This window comes from Triturus cristatus, chromosome 2_2 (assembly GCF_964204655.1).
Source record: "Triturus cristatus chromosome 2_2, aTriCri1.1, whole genome shotgun sequence".
NCBI lineage: Eukaryota > Metazoa > Chordata > Amphibia > Caudata > Salamandridae > Triturus > Triturus cristatus.
Genome location: NC_140582.1, coordinates 1,178,921,201 through 1,178,945,205, shown reverse-complemented (window position 1 = coordinate 1,178,945,205; position 24,005 = coordinate 1,178,921,201). Strand labels below are relative to the sequence as shown.

At 47.1% G+C, this 24,005-nt stretch overlaps 1 protein-coding gene across 2 annotated transcripts in view; it reads left to right on the top strand.

Moving 5' to 3' along the window:
* EXOC6B (exocyst complex component 6B) overlaps positions 1 to 24,005 on the top strand; it is a 1,605,823-nt gene that overhangs the window by 1,538,515 nt on the left and 43,303 nt on the right. For both annotated transcript variants that reach the window (XM_085642756.1, XM_085642755.1), the window contains one exon: positions 20,936 to 21,048. In XM_085642756.1, the coding sequence (XP_085498882.1) occupies positions 20,936 to 21,048 (113 nt within the window). The remainder of the gene's footprint in view (positions 1 to 20,935; positions 21,049 to 24,005) is intronic.

Below are 24,005 nucleotides of genomic sequence, written 5' to 3'. Positions count from 1 at the left end.
ATCTTATTGCCAAATTATAGTATAGATGGACATGTTTTACAAAGTATATTAATTTCCACATATTTTGGCATGCTTAAGGAAATTATTACGATTTACACAAATGCTTCCTTTCGGAATTAAGCGTATATATTTGTTAAAACTGTATGATTTCTAGGTTCATAGTCAACGTGATGATGACATGAGCTAGAAAACAGGCTAAGTTTGCTTTTTATTTCCTAACCTTTTTAGCATTTAGAAATTATATATCCTAATATAAATAGTAAAGTCTTTTGTCTAATAAACCAAGCATCATTATAATCAAGTACTTGCAAGGGTCAGTGTGAGGTGGGTACAGAGTACCAATCCTGTATACGTAGTAGATATAATAAGAAACAGCAACCTCAATATTCGCCAGTCTGGGTTTAGGCCTACGTTAAAACCTGCAACTGCTCTTGTTAATGTATGGAAGAGCCTGATCAATATTGCGGACGATGCTTCATCCAGCGTGCTGATTGTGGCTCACCATGCGCAGCCTTCAACATTGTCATACCCTATTTTTCAATCTGCAGGTATTATGTAAGTCCTCTAAAATGGCAGCCAGATGGTTCAACTACTTTTTGGGAAAATGCCCTCATAGCTTGAGACTGGGCAACCTTATCTACCCTGCACACGTCATATGTTGAGTACCCTAGAGATCCACTTTACTAACACCTATCATTTTTTTCAGTAAATGCATTGGTCCGCTAATGGACCTGATCCAATCCCACCACCTTCTCCTCCATTCCTATTCAAATGAGTCACAGATGTACTTTTAGATAGCAGGCCTCCTCAGACTAACCGGAATATATGAGCAGCTGAGCCATCAGCATCAGAGCATAGATATGTATTAGCTGGTTAAAACTGAAAGACTCGCACAATGAAATTCTGCTGCTAAGCTCATCACACCTGAAAAACAAGTATTCTCTGTGTCCACCATGTTCCTTTCAAAAATGTGTTCCTATCAAAATTAAAGTGCAATGTGCGAGTGAAATGAGATGTTGACCTGAGCATCAATTAATACGCGGAAGCATTCAGTGATCAGTTTCAGATCTGACCAGTATTGTTTTTACAAAAATACATCATTCATAATATACATTCATAGAAGGGTCAGCCCACTATACTCATTGGCTCACTTTTCTTTGAGTGACTGCATAAAGACTATGCACATTGTTCACCTTCATCTCAAATAATTAAGTTCTCTTCAGTGACAAATCTAGTTCAAACCGTGGTTTATATTATTTATTTTAATAAATACTTTACCAGCTTTCTAATGTGCCTGGACTTCGGGTGCCCAGTTAGATGTTTAATTTTCTGTCTCTTTTTTTTAAAGGCTCTGTTGTAGCATGTTTAAGTGACACTGTAGCATTGGATCTGCCTGCAATGTGAGGGCTTAGTTATGTGGTGATTTATTATTTTCTCCTTCACAAATGATAATATTGATAATGATTATAAAATAAACTTCACTGCTGAAAGACTTATTTAAAGAAAAAACACATCAGTAGTAAAAATGGACATGAGTGAATGTTTAATGTACATTTTTTTGTTGTGAGCATATGATGGCTGAATTTAAGTGGTTGCGTTCTTTTTCTGTTTATTTTTGTGGCGTTGCTTGCAATAAGAGAGGTATTGAATTGTTGAATGGCTCGCTGACTCACTACGTCGTCACACGGAAGTGTCCCTTGCATCGCTTAGGCAGCAGTGGGAAACAGACATAGGTCGTCCTTTTGACGACAGGTAATGGTCTGAGATATTAAGCAGCCCTACCTGTGTTCCACGCAACGCGCGCTTCAAACTCATACAACATTATATCATTCAGAGAGCCTGCCTCACCCCAGCAAAAATAAACTAAATTTACAAGCGTACGGATGCGGAGTGCCCCAGGTGTCAATTGCTAGACGCTATCTCCTCCATATGCCCTGCCCATCGCTGGGCACTTACTTGCAGCAGGTCAGCAACACACTGGCCGCACCCTCACGTGTAAGTGGGAGGAATGCATACTCCATCTCTACCATAGAGGTAAAAAGCGGAAGGTCACCTCACACTTCCTAGATCTGATAGAGACATCTAGCCGCAGATTCCTTAACTTAGAATATCCCCAGGCGTCAGACTGGATCCGGAAAAAACTTTGCAGCAGCACCTCTGCGCGCCATCCCCCGGCGCCACACGACCCCGCCCTGACGTCGTCCACGTACGTGACGTCAGCGAGGTCATATAAGTCCCTCCCGGTGCGCTGACGTCAGTTTCCTTCTTTTCCGCGTGCAACGTGGATCCGGAGTGAGCGGTTCCTCTGGCCTGTTTTCAGGCCTTGCGACGCTTCGCATCGGGAACAGTGTGTGATGCCTTCAGGCTTTAAAACTTGTAATGCCTGTTCACGACAGATGTCCGCGACGGACCCGCATCTTATTTGTATGTGGTGTCCGGGCGAGCACCATGACTCCACGGACTGCGAAGCGTGCCAACACCTGAAGCCGAAGTTTCGGCACGAGCGTCGCATGAAGCTTCTCTCGGCACGGCTGTCCAGGTCGGAGTTGTCTTGCCCCCCCGGCTTCTTCAACGGCAGGTCTCTCAACAGTCCGGTCCCGCCGTCGTTCGGCCTCCAGGGTCCGGGGCTGCCGTTCGCCACTTGGTAAGTCGAGGCGCTTGTCGCCGAGGTCTTCAACCTCTCCTTCTGTTGTCAGGGGCACTGGTTCCCGGAACATTCTGGACGTGCGCTCCTGACAGCCGCCCTATCAGCCCTTTCCGGGTGTGGGGGTGACTCAGGCCCAAATGGAGGCATATGCCGTAGCACTGCAGGCCTCCCTTGGGCCCTCCCCCGTTCCTGGGGCATCCTCGGGACCTCCGCTTCTTGTGGGATCTCCAACGGACTCGCCGGTGGGTTCGCCCCCGGCGCCGATTGAGCCTCTGCCCCCCAGGGACGTCGGAGATGTGGTGCCGTTAGGGCGCAGCCCGGTTGGGTCCCCCTCTACGGTCCATGTGGAGTAGTTAGGGCGCAGCCTACCTGGGTCCCCCTCTACAACCCATGGCGCCTCCGCCTCGCTGCATAGCCCTGCTGGGCTCCCTTTGGCACCGCAGGTGGTTGCTGGTGCACATAGACCTGCTTTGAGCACACCCCGGGCTCCCGGGCAGGCGTTCGCCAGTCCGGAGCTGGGGTCAGTGCCGTACCGGCGCCGGTGGCTCGGCTCCGCCTTCGCTCCTTTCTCCGGAGTCGGAGCCTGTCATGGATAAGGTGGAGTCGGCGCCAGGGCGGCGCCGAGGAGCCGCCTGCTCCTTCCTCAGAAGGGGAGCTTGTCATAGTCTCTGTGCCGGACGGCGCCGACTCAATGCCGGATGCAGCCGTGTCAGCGACTGAAGATGCAGGGTTGGTGACAACACGCGGCGCTTAGGCGCCTTGTCGATGCAGAATTATGGACTCTTCTCCAGAGGCCTCTGGAGAGAGTTTGGCGCCGTCCTCTCGCCCAGCGTCACCCGATGTACTGTTGCCAGTGCCCCCCTTGGAATTTGTAGAGCTTCCTCAGGAGCTCCCAGATCCGGCAGGCTCTTCGCCTCCCCAGGAGCCACGTCAAGATCCTCATTCTTCAATGGGACTCCCTTCCGTGGAACATTGGTCTCATCCTCAGTGTCTTGGGAGGGTCAGCTTACAACCCTCCCCCACTGACAAGTTGTTGTCACCTCCGCGGAGGGCTACCGAGGTGGGTGCGGCTTTTTTGAGGGTGGTTTCATTGGTCACCCGCATTTTAAACATGCAACCCCCTTCTGCCCCCTTGTCTGTCGACCCTTTGCTTGAGGTCCTAGATCGGAGGTCCGGGAATGTGGAGCCGCTTCTGCCCTTTGAGGCTTCCCTTTATGATACCCTTTTAGGTACCTGGGTCCAGCCTGCTTCAGGTGACCCGTTCAGTTTTGCACCACCACCGTCCTGCTCCGCATGATCCTGTTTGTCTTTTTGTGTACCCTGATGTGCAAATCTTTGTGTTGCAGACTGCTTTTCCCTCCCTACCCCCTCTAACGCTTTCTCCCTCTCGGGAGTCCAGATGGCTAGAGTCATGGGGCAGGAATGTCTTTGCTTCCACTAGTGCGGACCTACGGTCCTTAAATACAATGTATGTTTTGGCGCGGGCTACCTCTGCCCGGTGGGACTCTGCAGCGTCTTTGCTTTCAGCCACCTCTGAAGGCGCTCGGGTTGATCTCCTTTGCCTCCTCCGGGATGGCCGCGACCTTGCCGAATTCACAATCCGCTCAGCCTTAGATACTGCCGATGCTGCGGGCTCTGTTGCCTTAAGGCGTCGCGCTTGGTTGCGCGATAGTGTCTTCCCTGAAAATATCCGGGAGCGACTGGTTGACTTACCCTTTGATGGGGTTTTGCTGTTTGATGCTCACGCAGAGTCGGTGGTTCAACGGCTCCATGCGGGCATTCGTCCTCCCACTTAGGTCTTCTTAGGCCTATCTCTCGTGGTGGTACTTTTACATTTCGCATCATTTAGATGCGCTCTGTGTTTAACATGGGCCGTGAGCCTTACGTCTTCTTTTTCTGTGGTTAAGGCTCAGCTCGGTAATGTCATACGGCTCGGAATTCACGTTCACGAGTTCAGTTCGTTACTGTGCTCTTTTAGCTTGGCTTATTGCCCTAAGAAGTGTTCCCCGTTGTTTGGGGTATGCATAATCCATGTGGGGTACTTGTATGCTATTATATAGCTTTGCTTATCTCACCTGGAGATCCTGTGGGCTCCATGCGTCGCTTGGTGGTCCTTTGTACGGTGCTTTGTTTTTCCCTGGTGCCATCTTCTTACGCCATGGTCATCCTGCCTGTTCCACCTCCTTGGGAGGTTGGTTGATCTCCTCTTCAAAAGCGGCTCCTACCTGCCCTTACTGTACTAGGTGTGCTCCGGTAGGGACATGTTCATGCTCCTGGCTTGTTCTGTGTCTACATATTTATATGTTTATACATTTATGTATACGTGCCGGTTGCCTTGGTATTCCTTTTCCTACATCGCCACCTCTTTTCGAGGCTGCAAGGTAAACGCCGATATCTCCATGTGTGAAGGAGCTTTTCGGACTTGTTGCAAGCTGCCCATATGTTCTTCCTTGCTTCCGCTTCCTGGAGTGATTTCCCATTTTGACAAATGCTCCCTTTTTGGTGTTTGACACTGTACGTGTCTTTTCTGGAGTGTTTGGTCGCGGATCCTGAGGCTCTTTCCAAAACTTCATGCTATTCGCCTCTATTTTCCCTTTTTGGGATTGGGTGTGCACTTGGCGTGTTTCTTGTCCCACCAGCTGTTTCAAACGCATTGCTCAGATTCTAGCTCTTGCCTTTGGGGCTCTTGGCACGGGCTCCTTCAGCCTTCCTTCTATAGGCTAGTCTGTTAGGCTCTGGCCTTTACGCGGAGAGTGGTCCTACTTCCTCTCTCTCTCACTCTCTTCTTTGCTCTAGTATGGGGCTCATGCCGTTCTACCTGTCATTTATACCGGTATTCTGGCATTTTTAGGATATGTGCCATCCCATTATTTCTGCTCTTCCGAGCTGCGTGAGTTGCTGTATGGCTGTTCCGCCACAGCCTCTCCCCTTTATCCGTCACTCGGTTGCCGGATCAGATGTTTGGCATTTTCTGTTGTTCTGTCGCAGACCCACCTCCCCTTTGGGGTATGGCTGTGTTATCTATTCTAAGTTAAGGAATCTGCGGCTAGATGTCTCTATCAGATGTACCAGTTACTTACCTTTCGATAACGATGTATCTGATAGAGGCGTTGTCTAGCCGCAGATTCCTTAATGCCCACCCACCCTCCCCATTCTACGAGGACCTTGCCAAGTGGGGTTCTCCTCTGGCCCCCTAGTTACAGTTGGCATTGGCTTTTTCTCTCATCGGTGCTCACATTGCACGGTGCTCACGGTCTTTTTGAGATTTGCCATAATACCACTGACTCCCTCTCAGGGGTTTCTGTTGTAATAATACCGTTTGCTCCCTCTCAAGGGTTTCTTATCTGTAAAATGAGGCCTTTTCCATTGTCCTTCACCAGGAGATTCCTCTTCATTTTCTTCTTTTCCTGCTGTCTTTCTGCCTTCTCTGTTGGCTCAGGGTTGTGGGCTCCTCTACGGTAGTCTTCTTGGGGGCTCTGTTCGCCTCTGTTTCAGACCTCCGTTCCTATAGGGGCGGTGCCAGACTTGCATTCCTACGCGGACTGTTGTCTCTCTGTGCTCAGTTGTTGCTGGACGGCACAGTTCTACATGGTTCTCACAGTCTATTTTTGTCTGTTATTCTGCATGGTACTAACAGTCTATTTCTGTCTGTTGAGATGTCTCCCTTTGTTGTACTAGGGAATGGTCTTCGCTTCGCTTGCGAGGTTCTTTCTCACAGCTTTTTCACTTACGCGCCGGAGATGCTGCCCTGTCCTGCCTATCTCTGTCTATCTCTGACCAATTGGAATGGACACACTATTCCAGAAAGGTACTTTTAGACCTTCGGTCAGAACGGGCTCCCTGTCATCGCACCTTGGACCCGGAGATTTTAGCTAAGAAGTGTTACCTAGTATGCACAGGATGTAACACTTTTTCCAAACAGGCCCATAACACCCCACCTGACAAAAATTTAATCAGGCCCCCTCCCAAAGAACAGATTGAGCAGGGCTACCTCATTAATGCAAGATCCCTGATTAAAAATAAGGTTGCTTTCAGAGGCTTTGTCTCAGCAAGGAAGCCAACCTGGGTTTTTATAACCGAAACCTGGGCTACGGAGGCCTCTGGTCCTGACCTGGTAGATGCTATCCCCACTGGGTATACCCTGGCTAGAATGGACAGGTTAGGTTGGCGTGGTGGGGGTGTGGGCATTCTTTATAGAGAAACCTTGATCTGCCGCACTCAGGCTTGTCCGCTCCTCCTGATCTCTACCAGGCATTTTATTTCTCAATTAACCTACACCCCACTGAAAGCTTCTCTGGCATCTTATGTTATAGGCAACCAGGCTCTAGGGTTTCCTTTAGTCAGGATTGTAGTAGGTTGCTAGAACCCTACTGTGAAAGATCCAATCTTACTCTCTTGGGGGATTTTAATTTTCACTTCGATAATATTCACTGTAAAGATACCCAAAGTCTTTTGGAAACCTTGAGTTGCTGTGGTTTCCCACAGCTGGTCAGAAAGCCCACCCATATAGCTGGGCCTATACTTGACGGTGTCTTCTCCAATGACCCTCAGGTAAGGTTGGGGATCCTATCCCCCTAGCTTGGTCTGACCATTTTGCCATCCCCTTTGATTTACACTACATGGCATCAGCGATGGCTCTTCCTGACAGCAGGACTTCGGAAGAAAGGAGGAACTTTTTAACCTCATTAGTAAGGAGTCACTTTCTGATCTCCTTAATACCCTTGAGCTCACTAAGCTTCACAATGCGAATTTGGCAGCTGCGGAGTTATCACATCAATTATCAGCAGCAATGGACACCCTTGCACCTCTTAGTAAGCACTACTCAGCAAGGAAAAAACCCTCTGCTCCCTGGTCTACGGAGAGACTCAGAAAGTTGAGGCAAGGCTGTCGTAAACAGGAGAGGCTCTGGCGCATAGACCTAGAACTGTCGAGTAGGGAATTGCACAACCATGGTCTAAAAGAGTATAAAATAGCTATCATGGAGGAGAAGAGATTATACTTTTCCAATACTACTGAATCTATGAAATCCTCCAGGGATCTTTTCAAGGTAATAAACTCTCTTACCTCTCCCCATGTCACTGACCCCTCAGAATTTTCCCAGGAGCACTGCGATAATATCTCTGAATTTTTCCATACAAAGATCAGACATTTATTCCCTGCTTGAAGCATCCAACTCCATCGCAAAGTTGTCTGTTCGACACACTCTCTTCTCTAATGAGGCCTCACTCACTGAGGCGTCTCCCAGTCTTCTCACTTTTCCTTGCATGTCCCCTGAGGTGACTGATCGGCTTTTAGAACAAGTCAAATCGGGCTCCCCACTGGATCCTTGTCCCCTCAAAGTGCTAAAAATTGGCCGTGAAATCATCATTCCCCATCTTACCGATGTCTTGAATATTGCCATCTTAGAGGGGCAATATCCCACTCAGTGGAAGATGGCTGTAGTGAAGCCACTTTTGAAGACACCTTCTTTGGATCCTGGTGAACTAAAGAATTATCGGCTGATCTCCCTGCTCCCTGTTCCAGCTAAGATCCTGGAAACCTATCTAAACTCTCAACTTAGCACCTATTTAAAAGAGCACCACCTACTTGATGGTTCTCAACATGGGTTTAGATGCCACCATAGTATGGAAACAGCATTGACGGCTGTATGTGACAATATCCGGACTCAAGTGGATGCAGGGCACACCACCCTGCTTGTTCTACTTGACCTTACCGCAGCCTTTGATACCCTCTCTCCTCACAGGCTGATTGATCGCCTTAGAGAGATAGGTATCAAGTGCTTGGCCTTGGGGCTTCTTGCTTCCTTGCTTAGTGAGCGGGCACAGACAGTGAAGCTTGGTCAATTCTACTCATACCCCAAACCCTTGTTGTGTGGTGTTCCTCAGGGCTCCTCCCTGAGCCCAACTCTTTTTAATATTTATGTCGCTCCTCTTGCCAAGATTGTGAGATCTTTTGGGTTAGAGGTCCTATCCTATGCGGACGACACCCAAATAATGGTGTCTATTTCGCACGATATAAGCGATTCGGCCCTAACCTTTAGGAACTGTATGCTGGCAGTCTCCTCCTGGATGGTGGAAAACTTTTTGAAAATAAATGGAGAGAAGACAAAGGTCTTGATTTTTGGGAGTAAACAGGAGATCTGGTCCAGTGACTGGTGGCCGGATTCGCTTGGTGTCTGTCCCTGCATGTCTCCCATGGGAAAAACCTTGGGGTTATCGTGGTCAGTTCTCTGTCACTAAGCCTTCAGGTTAGCAGGACAGTCTCCACTTGTTTCGGGATCCTTAGGATCCTAAGAAAAATCTCCCATTTCCTCTCCTTCGACGCCCGTAAGCAGGCCGTTATTGCTTTGGTAACGTCCAGATTGGACTATTGTAATGCCCTCTATTTGGGCATTTACAAAAGTCTAGTGTCACGTCTGCAGATGGTGCAGAATGCTGCAGCCAGGCTGGTGATGAATTTACCAAAATATCATTCAGTCACAGCCTCTATCAAGTTGCTGCACTGGCTGCCTATGGACCGTAGGATCCTCTTCAAGACTTTGTGCATGACTCACGATGCCTACTACGGTTCAGGCCCTGAGGCAATTAAGGCTATTGTCCATTGCTATGTTCCTAGCAGGCGGCTCCGGTCTGCAGATAAGAATCTGCTAACAGTACCGAGATTCAAAAAGGTTAAATGGGGAGGTAGAGCTTTTTCCACTGCTGCTGCTAAACTGTGGAATTCCCTCTCGGAAGAGCTCTCAAGTCAGGCGTCTCATTCTCTTTTCTGTAAAGCCTTAAAGACCTGGCTTTTCTTACAGCCCTCGGTATAAGCATGTTTTTCTGTCTGCACCCTTATGCTCCGCTTTAGCGCCTTGACGCCCTTGGGCTAAGTTCGTGCTTTACAAGTCCAATATTCATTCATTCATTCATGTAGGCAGTGTCTGATTCGGTCTTTTACGATGGTGTTTTGCACCATTCTCCTTATTTATTCATGGATTTTCATCCATCGCACACTGTTCCCAAGCTTTCACATTTATTTTGTTGGTGGCTCCATGTTGTGCCGCAGAAAAGTTTCTCCGAAGAAAACTGACCTCAGCGTGCCGGGAGGGACTTATATGACCTCGCTGACGTCACGTACGTGAACGACGTCAGGGTTGGGGTTGTGTGGCGCAGTCCCCCAGCGCGCAGAGGTGCTGCTGCAAAGTTTTTTCCAGATCCAGTCTGACGCCTGGGGATATTCTAAGTTAAGGAATCTGCGGCTAGACACCGTCTCTACCAGATACATCATTACTGAAGGTAAGTAACTCGTACATCTGGGCATGCTGACGGCCAAGCACCTGATCACAAGGAGGTGGAAGAGGCCTGATCCACCTGCCCTGCCAGCCTGGATACAGTCTCTCCTAGTGTGGGCTAGAGTGGAGGGATTGGTGCTGCAAACTGAGGACGCTCGGGGGCTTCGCAAGGAACCTATTGTGTCTCATTGGGAAGCCATTATACATGACTTCCAGGGGGCGCACACGAACGATATGCAGACAACCCGTCAGCCCTCCCCTATTAGATCTCACAGATGACACGATAGAGCACGCTTCGGGGCATTGAGAGTACGGTAGCTGTACGGTGGAAGGAGTCCTTACACATGGCTAACTTCACATCTAGGGTTCTCAGCCTACTATTGGCCACCCCTCACTATTTACACCTAAACCATAGTAACACAGCCGCCTGCCTGGCGGGAGTGGGGAGAAAGCATATGAAGGCACGGACTGCTAGATACTCGTGGGCAAGACAAGATAGTCCCTTAAGTCCTATAGATATGGGGGCACTAACAAGCGCATAGACAAATAAATGTATGAATGGCTAAATAAATAAATGAAGAACACAAACATCAAGCACTGCGGGATGTGCCAGGGGCATGGAGTGGGGGATCATTTACTAGGGGGAGACTCATTGCTGCATCGCTCAACTGTTACCCTTGTTAATGTTCAGAACTGTTATTGGACTAGCCTGCTTACGGATTGACACAAGCATAGCATATTGTTTGGACACGATATAATGCAACTTAGATGTGGTTGCCAAACCTAAGTCAAACAGACATCGCATACAGCAACCCACAGCTAAGCTAAATGATTAGTGGGAAATGCCTGAAAGTATGTCTGTCTGAGGGCGTAGATACACAAATCCATATGCTTGTGGCCGGAAACAGCTTATATACTGTGTAATCACGATGTTGAAAATATGCATTGTAAATCATAAATGTTACAGAAAACCCAATAAACATATGTTTAAAAAAACAGAGAGGCATTGAATTGTAGGTAACAGTAGATAACTGGGATGTTTTCCACCTCAGATTTCTAAGTGAAATCAAATAGACAACATAAGGGGGGCCACGACTGCAATGGAAGCAAACGTGTACGGGTAGGGCTCTACAGAAGGCTCCCCCAAAACGGGCTGATATCTCCTAATGCAGCCGCTAATGGGGACATACACCAAGAGGAAAGCACACAAGACGTCATCCTTATGCAGCGATATTACTTTAGACTCACCCGGGCTCCGCTGTGCAACGTCCGACTGAAGAGGCCGCTCACTACGCACCCCTGGTGAGTGCAGCCCCAGCTACGTGAGCCCGGGTTCTGGCTCCACCCACAAGGCCGCGAGGATTGGCACAGTTATGAGGAACGGACAACTAAGGATTTGGATCACGACACCCTCTGGCGAGTGAAGTGCATGGGCAGGCGGCCCTCACTGTACTGCCCACTCATCCTTGACTGTGCAGACCACAATCGTTTGCTGCCTGCCGTGTCGCGGGAAGGGATCCCCGAGAGGACTGCCACTGTAATCGCGGAGCTGCTGTGAGCGACCCTTGGCTCCAGACGCGGCGCTGTGAGTACCTGCCCCCCTACCTCATGGTTCTGTGTTGCGAGGAGGGGATTGAGGCCCCGGCGGTGCTACCCGCACGATCCTGGGCTCTGGCATCACCTGGCCCGGCTGCTGACGGCAATGGTGACTAGGGAGGCGCGATGTAGATGAACCTTGCTTGGCCTGGTCGGGCTGCTGCTGCCGGTGCAGCGCGGGGGGAGAGTGACCCCCCCCCTCCCGACGGGCTGAAAACGGGGGCTGCATGAGGTGATCTCTCCAGTGCTGCTTATGTTTGGGTGCAGCTGCGGTGATTGCACCCTCCACTGGCACACCGAGGACTGCGGCTGGCTGCTCCATGCCATTCCCCTCTACTGTCGGACAGCGCAGATAACCGATAAGGGGAACCTGCGACCTGCCAGTCACTCATTGTAGCGGGGGTGGAGAGACACTGCGAGGTGGCGCTGCTCGGGCCGCCACAGCCATCACTCCTTCTGTGGAGTGACCCTACGACAGGGGTCCCCTCATTTTGGGAAACCGCCTGCTGCACACTGCTGCCCCGCACCAGCACTAATGGACAACATTATTTTGCGACTGTGGGCGGCGCTGATGGGTGCGCTGCCATACTGAGCTCCAACTACACTCGCCCGGGGTGGGACACCCTGCTTTCGCTTCCTGGGAAGCCTTGTTATACCATCTCAGGACCTTCCAGCCTTGCTGCGTCTGCTGCAGGAAACATACGAGGCCGACACCCCTCTGGAGCCATTATTGGGCGGGAGCTGGGGCGCGACCTTGGGGCCCAGACTGTCACCACCTGAGGCAACAGTAAGTGTATGTTGTTATCCTCGCGGCCGATACAAACTTGGCGCTGTCTGGCTGGGCCGCGACTGATGTGCTCCACACGCTCTGCTTGAGTTAGCTGCGATCCACTGACAGATGCCCCAATGGCCCTGGCCTAGCTTGATCGATTGCCGCTAAGCGCACTGATACATCTTTACCTGCTGAGAACTGGACAGCTGAATGCCGCGGTTGGCGACGGCCATGGGGAAGACGTATGGAATGATAGGCGAGAGCCTATTGCCTTGGTCGGGAGCCGTCGAATATCTGCTGGCTATGGCCTGTTGGTGCTGAAGAAGAAATCGTAGTGGCGCTCGAGTTCTGGTGGCGCAGTGCTGAGTTCTCCCTGGACGCAAAGGCAGCATAGGGGAACAGACTCTGCACCTGATGTCGGGCGGCACACGAGTGCGGACCGGAACGGGTGGAGCGCAAACCATACCTCTGCCGTCCAAGCTCAAATCGGACAAAATGGCGAAGCAGGGATCAGCAGATCAGACCGCAAGCAAGCTGGACGCGGTACTTGCTGCAATGTAACATCTGGAGGAAACCATCAATCAAACCCGCACCTCCCTGGAATCTAAAATAGACAAGGTGGCCATCGACCTCATGCAGATCGTAAGCTGACTGACCGTACCACTACATTGGAATCCACGGTTGCTGAACTCAAACCGCAGGTGACACAAACAGATAAGCATGTACAGGACTTGCTGAACCGTGTGGAGTTCCTGGAAGATAGAACCGAGGATGCCGAAGGGAGGGCACGCCGTAACAATGTCCGCATAGTAGGTGTACCGGAAAAATGGGAAGGGAAATAGCCTGCCCTGCACATGGAGACTTGGCTTAGGGATCTACTGCCAGAAGGATCCCTTTCACCACACTTTGGCATCGAGCGTGCTCACAGGGTCCCGGGGGGACCTCCTCCCATGGGATCAAACCAGCGGCCCCTGCTTCTTCGGATCCTGAACTATCGAGATCGTGACTCCATATTACAGGAAACCAGAAAACTCCAAGATGTCCACATTGACAATCACAAAATATTCTTTCCGGACTACACCATCCAAGTACAGCGCCAACGATTTTCATTCATGGCAGTGAAGAAGCGTCTACGGCAAAATGGACTGAAATACTCTCTGCTGTTCCCTGCGCGACTGCGTGTGGAGGCCAGCGACAAAACGCACTTCTTTAACACTTCGGAGGAGGCGGAGGACTGGCTGGATACCTTCACCAACGCGGGCCCTCGAGACACTAGTGCAACACTACCGAAACTGAAAGGTCCGTCTCGTCACCGGCAGAGAGAGCGCGGATCTACACGAATGGGGACACCACCTCTGCCACCTATGAGCCCACACTCGGAGTTGATCCTCAGCGGACAGCAGGAGGCCCTACAGGCAATAGCAGAGATCAGCGGCTCACTGAGGATGGAAGACGCATCTAACTCCAGCCAACGAGACTTGTCTAGTGACCATGAACGGATATATGGCTTGCAGAACTCGCAAGACTCGAATGAACAACCAGATGTCACTCCGCAGACGGCGGACCTACTCTCATGTTACGGTATTGGGGTAAATATGTGGGGGCATGCTGTTGCTGGTTATGCAGAAACCTGGGATACACGTTGATATAACCCTACACTATATGCTCACTGCTGAGATGGTCATTATCCTTCATATGGGAGGTGGCGGGACTCAAACGTATCTTTTGTTGTTGTTTTATAGATATTTATGCACGCAACTCATCTGACAAGTGTTCCTGAGCTGGCACGTACAGTTTGCCCTATATAGAATGTGTTCTGCCTGTGAGTGGGGAGCCCCTGAGACGCTAGTCACGTGGATTGTAATCCAAAGCAAAGCAGTTGCCACAGCTCACGGACTGTCAACAGGGAGAATAGGTGCTCCTCTGTTGATGGAGGACATAAGGGAAAGTATCTACTCTCTCGAATGGCAAGACGCCGGGTCCTGATGGACTGCCGGCTGAATTTTACAAGGCATATTCAGTTGCGCTAGTACCAGAGCTGTTACGAGTGTATGCGGCAGCGCTAGCATACTCAACACACCCCCCCACGCAAAACGAGGCAACTTTGGTCTCCCTTTTGAAACCGGGTAGAAATCCTGACCTTCTGGGCTCTTACCGCCCACTGGCCCTATTAAACACGGACTATAAAATCCTTGCCTCGGCCCTAGCCAAACGTATTGCCCCGTTTGTGTCAACTCTGGTGCATACTGATCAGAACGGATTTGTGCCCACCAGAAGTACCTCCCTAAATATTCGGAGGCTATTTAGAATCCAAAAATATGCTACGGAAGCCTGGCCCAGATCCGGTTGTCTAGTATTAGACCTAGAGAAGGCCTTTGACTCGCTGGAGTGGCCTTATCTTACAGCGGTCTTACGTAAATACGAGCTAGGAGACGATTATTTACAGCTGGTGCAATTGTTGTATCAACGCCCCACAGTGCGGGCTCGCACGGGCAAGCTCTTATCTGACTAAATTAGGGTGAGACGAGGGACCAGACAGGGATGCCCCTTCTCCCCGTTACTCTTTTCCCTCGCTGTGGAACCATTGGCGGCTCTCCTCCGGGAGAGTGGCGTGAATTGGGGCATCCCCTTGAGCGATGGACTGCATACAGTGTCCCTAAATGCGGACGACCTATTGTTGTATATACGAGATCGGCATGCTGTGCCGCCGGAGATATCAGCGCTGTTCTGTAGATTCGAGGCGACGTCAGGCCTCAGGGCAAACTGGGCTAAGTCGGGCGCTTACTCTCTTCGCGAAGATACAGTTGCGACCGATATAATCATTAATGGTATCGCTCTTGATTGGTATCTGACCACATTCAAATACTTAGGAATATATATTTATAGGTCCCCCACAGATATACTGGAGGGTAATCTGGTTCGCGCCATTTCCTCCATAAAGGCACAGATGCAATTCTGTAAGACCTTACCGCTCAATGTGATGAGCCGTATTACCTTAACCAAAATGATAGTACTACCCAGGTTACTATATTATTTTTCGAGTCTTTTACCAGACAAGATCAATAGATACTTTAACATTAATACTTTCGAATGTCCCCGATGCCACCTCCTAGGTGCTGATCTATTACACATGCTGTGGTCTTGTCCCCTGCTTTTACACTTCTGGCGTATAATATTGGAAACACTTGCCAAATGCACTAACACTGAGGTACCTACTACATGGGAGGTCTGCATCCTGGGGTTTTACAAAAGAACCAAGGCCACCAAGGCGGGCTCCAGGTTTCGGGACCTAGGCCTCATAACAGCGAAACGAATTATAATTAAGAGGTGGAAACACAAGGACCCACCAGAGGTATCGCATTGGGTGAAATCCCTTGAGGTTTGGGCACAGGCGGAAGGCACCACCCTACATAGGGAAGAAACGGCAGGGCTGCGCAAATTTCCCATTGCGCACACCTGGGATGACATGCTCAGAACTCTCACAGGCTCGGACGCCACACCGCGAGCACCCCCTTGCCAATGGGCGGGACCTGACACTTAATGAGCCACCTGAACGCAGATGACGCACTGCCTCTACATGTCACTCCAACTGCTGCTGTTGGGCTGGGCGACGCCCGCGTACCCCTCCACGACACTGTGCGGAAATAGCTCCTATCAAAAGTTACCTTCACGACAACACAACTGCATGAGAAGTAGAAGTGTCAGCCCACACATCATACCAGCACGCTAGCCTAGTCGCGACTGCACCCAGATGGCACACTAAGCACTAGGCACATATGCACTCGGTCATTTGATGTCTCCCCTGTTTTGATTTATTATTTGCTGTTGTTAGATATGGTTGAATTGTTATAAAAGATAATATCCAGTGGCCAGACTTGACATTTGCATGTATGCCGCTCCATTTGCATAGGAAACGTTATGTGATGCAATTCAAGAGCTGAGTCCAAATATGAATAGCCTTGGTCTGGAAACGTTGCTGTATTCACGCATTACTGTTCACAGCCATAAGAGGTGCACTAAACACTTTCACCCTCAATTGGAGTTGGCAGAATGTGCGGGCTGTAGGAGCCCAAGGCGACTCACAAATGTATGAGTAACCTTATACCATAGACACGAATGGCACTGAAACGGTGGGAAGGAAATGCCCTCAATTACATGCATGGTGTCATAGAACAAGTGATGATGTCGTCAAGGTGAAATTTAATGATGCTTGTAAATTACTGTACCAGGAAATAATAAATGTAATAAAGATATTTAAAAAAAAATAATAATAAAATAGACCACAGAAACGACACTTGAGTTGTCTATGGTGTCACTCAGACCCCTGAAGTAAATAATCATCTGCGTTTTCCATCTATAATTTTATGTAATATACGTGGCCCCATTGTCCTATGCCCTTGCTTTCAACTGCTATGCAGGGACTGTGAATTTCTTCTCCCTGTCCTAAAAATAAAAAAGCCCTGGCCTCCTGCCACCCACCCCTTTTTATTTATTTGAAATGTTTTGTAAAGCGCGAACATGACCCAAACGGGAATCAGAGCGCTGTACAAAGGAACATAAGTGGAATGAGATAAAAGCATGAGTACATAAAAAAACGGAACATATGAAGTACATGAAAAACAACAAAGTCATATGGAAGCACAGGGAAAAACAAAATAATAATGGTGACCCATGGTAATCAGCCCATCTTGTGGGACGTGTAAAGTTCCAGCAGAGTAATAAATCCAAAGGACAAGTGAGGATACACCAATCGCACTTTGACCAAAAGGTATAAAAGACAATCAAACAGATGGAAATAGATTAAGAAGGCATCAGGGCTATTGCTGTTGATGGTCATTCAGGAGTAGCCATTTGACATGTTTTTGAATGAGGCAGTAGTTGGGATGGATCTGATCTCTGGAGGAAGAATGTTCCATATTCTTGGAGCAAGACCAGAGAAAGCACGATTGTATGTTCTTTTCTTATTGAATATGGGAGGTTTCAACAGTAGGGTATTAAAGCTTCTTACGTGCGACTCAAGCCCGACAGCACAAGTTTTTTAGCCAGGTAAACGGAGGTGTTGTAATGATTAGCTTTGTGCGTCAGGCAAGCTATCTTGACATTGATCCTTGCTTTAATAGACAGCTAGTTTAGTTGAATTAGGTCTGGTGTGATGTGGTCATGTTTTCTGGAGCCCGTGATGAGTCTGGCCAAAGAGTTCAGAGTGGTTTTAAGAGGGGCCAATCTAGCTTTAGGTAGCCCAGCAAGGGTCTCCAATCCATATTCCAAGTGTGAGATAACTAAGGATTGGATTGCTGACGGGATGTCCTCAGGAGGTAAGACTGGCTTGATTTTCCTAAGAGTATTGAGCTGATTGGCTCCCCTAATAGTAGAACTGATGTGATCTTGTATATTTAAGTTTTTGTCCAGTTATACCTAAAGATCTAGCTGAGTCAACAACATGAGGGGTGCAGTTAAGTGCAGTAAATTGTTTGAGCCAGTCCTGAGTAGGTGCATAGTGATTACTGGGGACAATCAGAAGAAATTCTGTTTTGAGGGTGTTTAACAACAGATGATTATGAGTTACCCCAACCTATATACAATGAGAGCAAAGCTCACTTTTTACCCTTTTATATTTTTGTGTTGCATATGGTCCCCTTAAATCATCTGCCCCTGATTCCATATATATATATATATATATATATATATATATATATATATATATATATATATATATATATATATCCCCCCAACCTCAAAAAAGAAGTTCCTGTCCTCCTGACACCCTTCTTTATCACGTTCTTCAATACAATCCTACCAAAATTGAAAAATAGGCATCTGACCTCCTTTTCCCACCCTCTGCATCACCCCCACCCTTCAGCCGAAAGTCACACTCGCCATTCTCATTCTCAGAGCTGTTGTCAGCTTAGGTTGATTTCTTCTCCCAGCTTCGGTCTGTAGAGACCCTTGCTGGCAGGGGAGAAGAGGACAGGGACAGTGCCTCTTGCATTCTCTCATCTCCTTCAGGTCTGTGACGATCCAAGCAATTCAGAAGAAGGCAGGTGAAACAGACCGTTGCCATTCCACTGCAGCGCGTTGTTCTCTGGATACAATCAAGGCAGAAAACAGTAGCGGCCGGCAAGGCTCGCAAGTGGGGGGGGTCATAATTTAAAAAAAACAAAAAACTTTCCACCTGGTCCCGCGTCTTAACCGCTCCTCCTCTCCTGCCTCCGACAGGAACAGGAAGCAGGCAGCCAGGCTCCCTCCCTTAATTCAATCACAACGCTGCATGCAGCATTGTGATTGGTCTTGAGCGCCATGACACGGCGCTCAGCCAGGGGTTTGAGGGGTGTGCATTTTCTCCATGCAGGCTGCAATGCATGGGAACCCCAGCTATTGAGCATCGGATCTCACATCATTCTGTGCTACATGCTAATTTATTGAATATACTATCGCGTATTGCTGGAAAAACGCCCGAATATCTTCACCACCTTATCCACAGAACCATCATTACTGCGGCTCCGGCCCCTCCTGAGTCTGTGTACAGCTATCCTTTTCCCACAAGCACTATCCAGGCTATTTTCATTGATTCAGGCTTGCACATTAACTGTCCTGATGATGATCCTATTATTGTTTTTAAAGGATCGAAACGTCGTCGACTAATGTAAACAGTTTGCACGTTAATCGCACATGATAAAGTGCAGTTACTGTTACTCTAAGCTTGTTAGAAATTGTGCTCAATATTCCACAAGCTACCCCGTCTTGCCTGATATGTTTTTGTTCTAAATGTATTTGTCATGTGTTCTTATAGGATGCAGGATTGTATCCACTGAATTGCTACGTTTGTATTTTTGTTCTTTGACATTTTTGATTTATTAAATTGATTGTCCGTGTGGACACTCACATTATAGTACTGATTCAAGTCTATAATTATCCTATTTACTTAACTGTTGCGTTTAAGGACCCTTGAAACAAGGTGTGCCTGCAAAATTTGTCCCCAAAGAAAGAATTGCCTGGTACTTTCTCACTGCCCAGGTTTAAAATAAATATAACACCCAAGTTCCTCATTTGAATTCCGGTTAGCTGCTTCTTAAGAATAAAATTAAAAATACTTGCATGACACAACCTTTTGCAGCAAAAAGTGCTTCATCTTTCATGGTTTATTCTAAGACTTGAGGAGGTAATTGTTTGCATTTGATTCTGGAAGCTGAACGATGTCAGGAAGCTTTTCAGCATTATTTATGTAATTGTCACTTGGCTTAGTAAACAACCAGCTACACAGCACTGTCTGATAACCTGATTTATTTAACAGACTCTTTTTGTGTTTACGTATATGTTTGATTTGGTAAAGCATGAGAGTAATGCTTATGGTTTACAGACAATGCTTGCTACATTCGTTTACTTGAGTAGGAGATGATGTGCATAAAACGCCACCTTATATGGGATCCGTTTGAGGACAGGTCACAGAAACCAGGGTATGATGGAGAAGGGAATATATAATTGGCTAAGTAATATGTAGCTCAGTATACATTTTAGACATATTTGAGGCACATGGAAGTAATGAAATCACCCTGAGTTGGGCAGTTTTTGGAATAAATTACGAAGTTGGAATTCGAACAGAAGACTTCAGTAATTTAGCCATTAAGCAACTTTTGAAAGATAAGGATGTTTACCTAGACTGTGTTGCAAATACTACACTCTAAACGCTTATACTGAAAAGACTGGTCTTAAAGCAGGGGGCCCCTGTCATGTACATTTCATTAAGAGTTATAGTACCCTAGTTCTAGTGCTGTAAAAACTGAATTTTTTATGTTCATTATAGCTCGATTAATTATAAAACAAAAAGTATGAAAAAGTAAATATTGCTAATAGTGAGGAGCTATTTTGAGGCAAGTTGTATAGAATTCAGTTTTGAAAATCTTCGGAATTTAGTGTTACAAAAACCCGCATTAAAATGCTTACTCTATTGGTTGGATAGACTTCACCGAAGTTATTGGACATTGGGATACAAGGCTCTTGTTGTCTTATTCCGCCCAGCAAAGTGCTTTATATTCCTGCTTTTTTTTAATAACCAACTTATGTTAGCTTTAACAATTATCCACAACATCCACTGACAACAACACATTCCTGTTCTTGCTGTATCTAGTTGCTCCCATATTTTTGGATTACTACTGGATTTCTAAGGAGAAATCTAGCAATGATTCTAATTGCACATTAAAATTGGTGCTAAGTGTCCAGTGTTGCATGTTAATGTGGTTTTCGTTTTTCAAATAGAATGTACCTCTGCTGGACATGTATACTTCTGTGTCTTAAATCCAAGTCTTAACTGATTTCAGAAGACACCACTTGTAACTGGTCAACCTAAACTTTCTTTGGAAGTATTTTCAATTTGGCATCAATAGTGACAAGATGTGCACCTTGAGGATTTGAGGAGGGGTGGTGTCTCTCTAGATGCCAAGTACATCATGTATATTGAACCCCAACAGGACACTCTTATTCTCCCACTATCATGCAAACAACCTCATCCAGTCTCTTAATTTGCCCGTTTAATATGTATGGAAATAGAGGTCTTTGAGAACAGGGTAACCTAGCTACCTTTTTGTGCAGTACATTTGATCCTCATTGCTACTGGTTTTCCACTGATTTTTGCTTATTATTTTTTCTGCAGCTGTTAGACCTCTTCATTCAGTGGGACTGGTCGACATATCTGGCGGATTATGGGAAACCTACCTGTAAATATCTCCGTGTCAATCCAACAACAGCTCTCATCCTGCTGGAAAAGTAAGCATCCGTTAGTCTGTGCCTTTGATGTTGTGCATCAGTTTGATCACCTCCTTCATTGTACTGCATGCTTCTTAGTTCCTAGTTTAACTAAAGGTTGTAAAACATCTAAATGATGCTCTATTTGAGGAGGAATGAAGAAACACTTATGCCCTAAATGGTTCAATTATTTTAAATAGTGATTTTACCATCACACATGACAAAAATGTTTTAAAAGATCATAATTCGCTCACAACACAGCAAGTATAGTCGATGGATCTCATGCCCTTAAATTTTATCAAACACCTCACAAAAAGTAAGCTCTTGTATAAAAACAAGCATCATTTCAATGGACAGAAGTGTGGAGCGAAACAAAGGGGAGAGAAGAGTAGACAAGAAATGCTGGAGAAAGAGGATTAGATGAGCAGTTAAACTCACATTTTAAACTATAAAACCTCTACTGCCTTTCTTGCCACACCCAAAGCGTAATACAAAGCACTGTACATGCCAACAGGTTACATAAAAACATCACTTAGGAGTCACAGCAGATCTTCGTTTAGTGTCCCCACACCCTCCTTGTGAACCATTGCCAAAATGATTCTGCAGTTTTACCTTGTGTGTAAACAAATCTAGAGAAAAGACTTGCGTCATATCTCCAAGGACTACCTTCAGTTTGGTGAATGCCTCCAGGTTTGTTCCGATGTTATTTAAACAAGGGAAACACTGGATTCCATTGGTGACGTAGAGTACTTTGTCATTTATAAGAGACATTGGTCAATCCTTTTAACTCCATTTGGTATCCGCAGTTCACATGGGTCTATATTACCCTTCCATCTTTTTTCTCTCCTCCTCATTCAATGGAGGAGGACTAGTTACAAAGACGAGATCCCAAACGGGCAGTGTCCTATTAATATGATTGCATGCAACAAGACAGAGTGGATAATATGCATTTGGTGGGCTTAACTGGAGCAAAAAAGTCAAGGCGGTGACAAAATGCATAATTTTTCATTCGGTAATCTGTATCAAGATCTGCTACACCCTGGAGAGATGGTATTCATGGCCATTCCACTAAGGCCACAGTTGCCTCCTTTTCTCCAGAGGTATCCTGGTTGCCGACATTTGTCAGGCAGCTACCAAGTCTCAAGCATGCAATGGTGAGTACTTTGCCCGAGCTGTGTTGCACGTCTTTCTTGGTTAAAAGGCACTCCTTATTCTGATCACCCTAGCAGTTATTGCTTTGTTACTCATTCATAAGATGAGGAATGTGCTGCAAGACATATCCATTAGATGAAAAAGTTAATTTCCTTCTTCAAAAATATTTCTGGCGGATGCATAATTCTCCAGCAGATTCCTCAGCACCCTCCCTCTTTTACTTTGCATTAGTGGCATGATTAGGAAGATCCCAAGTTATGCAATATATATTATGTGCTGTGTTTGGAGTCGCTGATACTCTTGTTACCTCTACACATGCTTTGATGGGGTACAGAAAAAGTTTCAGGAACGCATACCAAATCTCCGGTTGGCACATAATCCTCTGGCAGCATCAGGAGGCGGGGTTGTAATTGAATTTGCTTGGCACCACCTGGAGTTGCTATAGACAGATTGCTGGGGAAACGTGTTCTGGACCAGTCTGAAACCTGGAAAAGATACGTTATAAGGAGAAGGTTCTGTAAGAAAGTTGTGCACTCACCAGAATTATCATTTCCTCTTGTCCTCCTCTCGATGTATCCCAGTAACAGCACAGAATTCACAGCTTCATCACCGTCTTAACGTGGAGCTCCCTTCCTCATTGAAAAATCTTACTGCTTGCCATGGTGATAACACACTTAATACTCTTGATAGCGGCCAGGTGCTCTGAAAATGCCTACCGAGTGAGCAGCATGGTCTCAGTCTCCTGAAAACTAGAAGTGGTCGAGCCAACAAATTAACAAGAAGAGATGAGCCACAGCCGAGTGTCAAGGGTTGCCTCTAATTGTCCGTGCACAAGCCTGGCTTGAGCTAAGTGGTGACTAAGCATTTGACTTAATGTATGTCATCTTTTGTGTTAATCTCTCTTATGCCTTGACCAAGATAGACCCTCAGGCTGACATTCAAGGGATCTTTATAGGACCATGGTGGCTTGTACTGCATTTGCCAAGTGCGTCCTCCATGCTGATATGTGCCTGGGGGCCGCTTATTTTTCTCTGTGTACCTTTGAGAAACACTACTGTCGTTAACAGCCCAGGCTCACTGTGACAAGTATTTCGCCAGAGCCATGTATGACTTCGTTTGTTAATTAGCATAGCTCATGTTTGCCTCTGGGAGTAGTTAGTCCTTTGGGAGTTAGTCATAATGAAAGAGCTGTGCGGGAAGAAGTAATCATTAGAAGAAAAGTATATTTCTGGTTTATAATATATCTTCCTGCAGATTCCTCACCACCTTCTTTTCTCCTCTTTGGAGATACTGCAGTCATGACAAGATCCCCAGGTATGTGATAATACCTTTATTGTTCTTTTTTCTTTTTATTGCCATCTGTCAATAAAGAACATTACAACAGCAATCACATCGGAAGGGGGGAAGGGCATTGGGGAAAAAGGTGCAAGAGGAAGGGGGAATGAAGGAAGTGGGGGCAGAGCCACAGAACCGTTTGGAGTTCATGCAGAACAGTCCTTTTTACAGGACAGTTGGAGAGAATAAAAGACAAAAGCTAGGATTTAGACTTCTTGTCATAAACACACTGCATTTCACAACATGTTGTCATGCATAGAGGGTATCGGCATGCGGACTGTTACATTGCCACAAACTCACTTACATCTGCATATTCCAGCAATATTTCCATACATTATCACTTCTGAGATGCTAGGACAGACTGCTGATTGCCATCTTGGTCAGAGTGTGCCCCCTGCACAGTCTCGTCTGCTGCCGGCGATGTGGAATTCCTTTGACGAAGACAGGATAGGAACGGCTCCCATATATCTTTGGGGCAGATCTGATTGGCA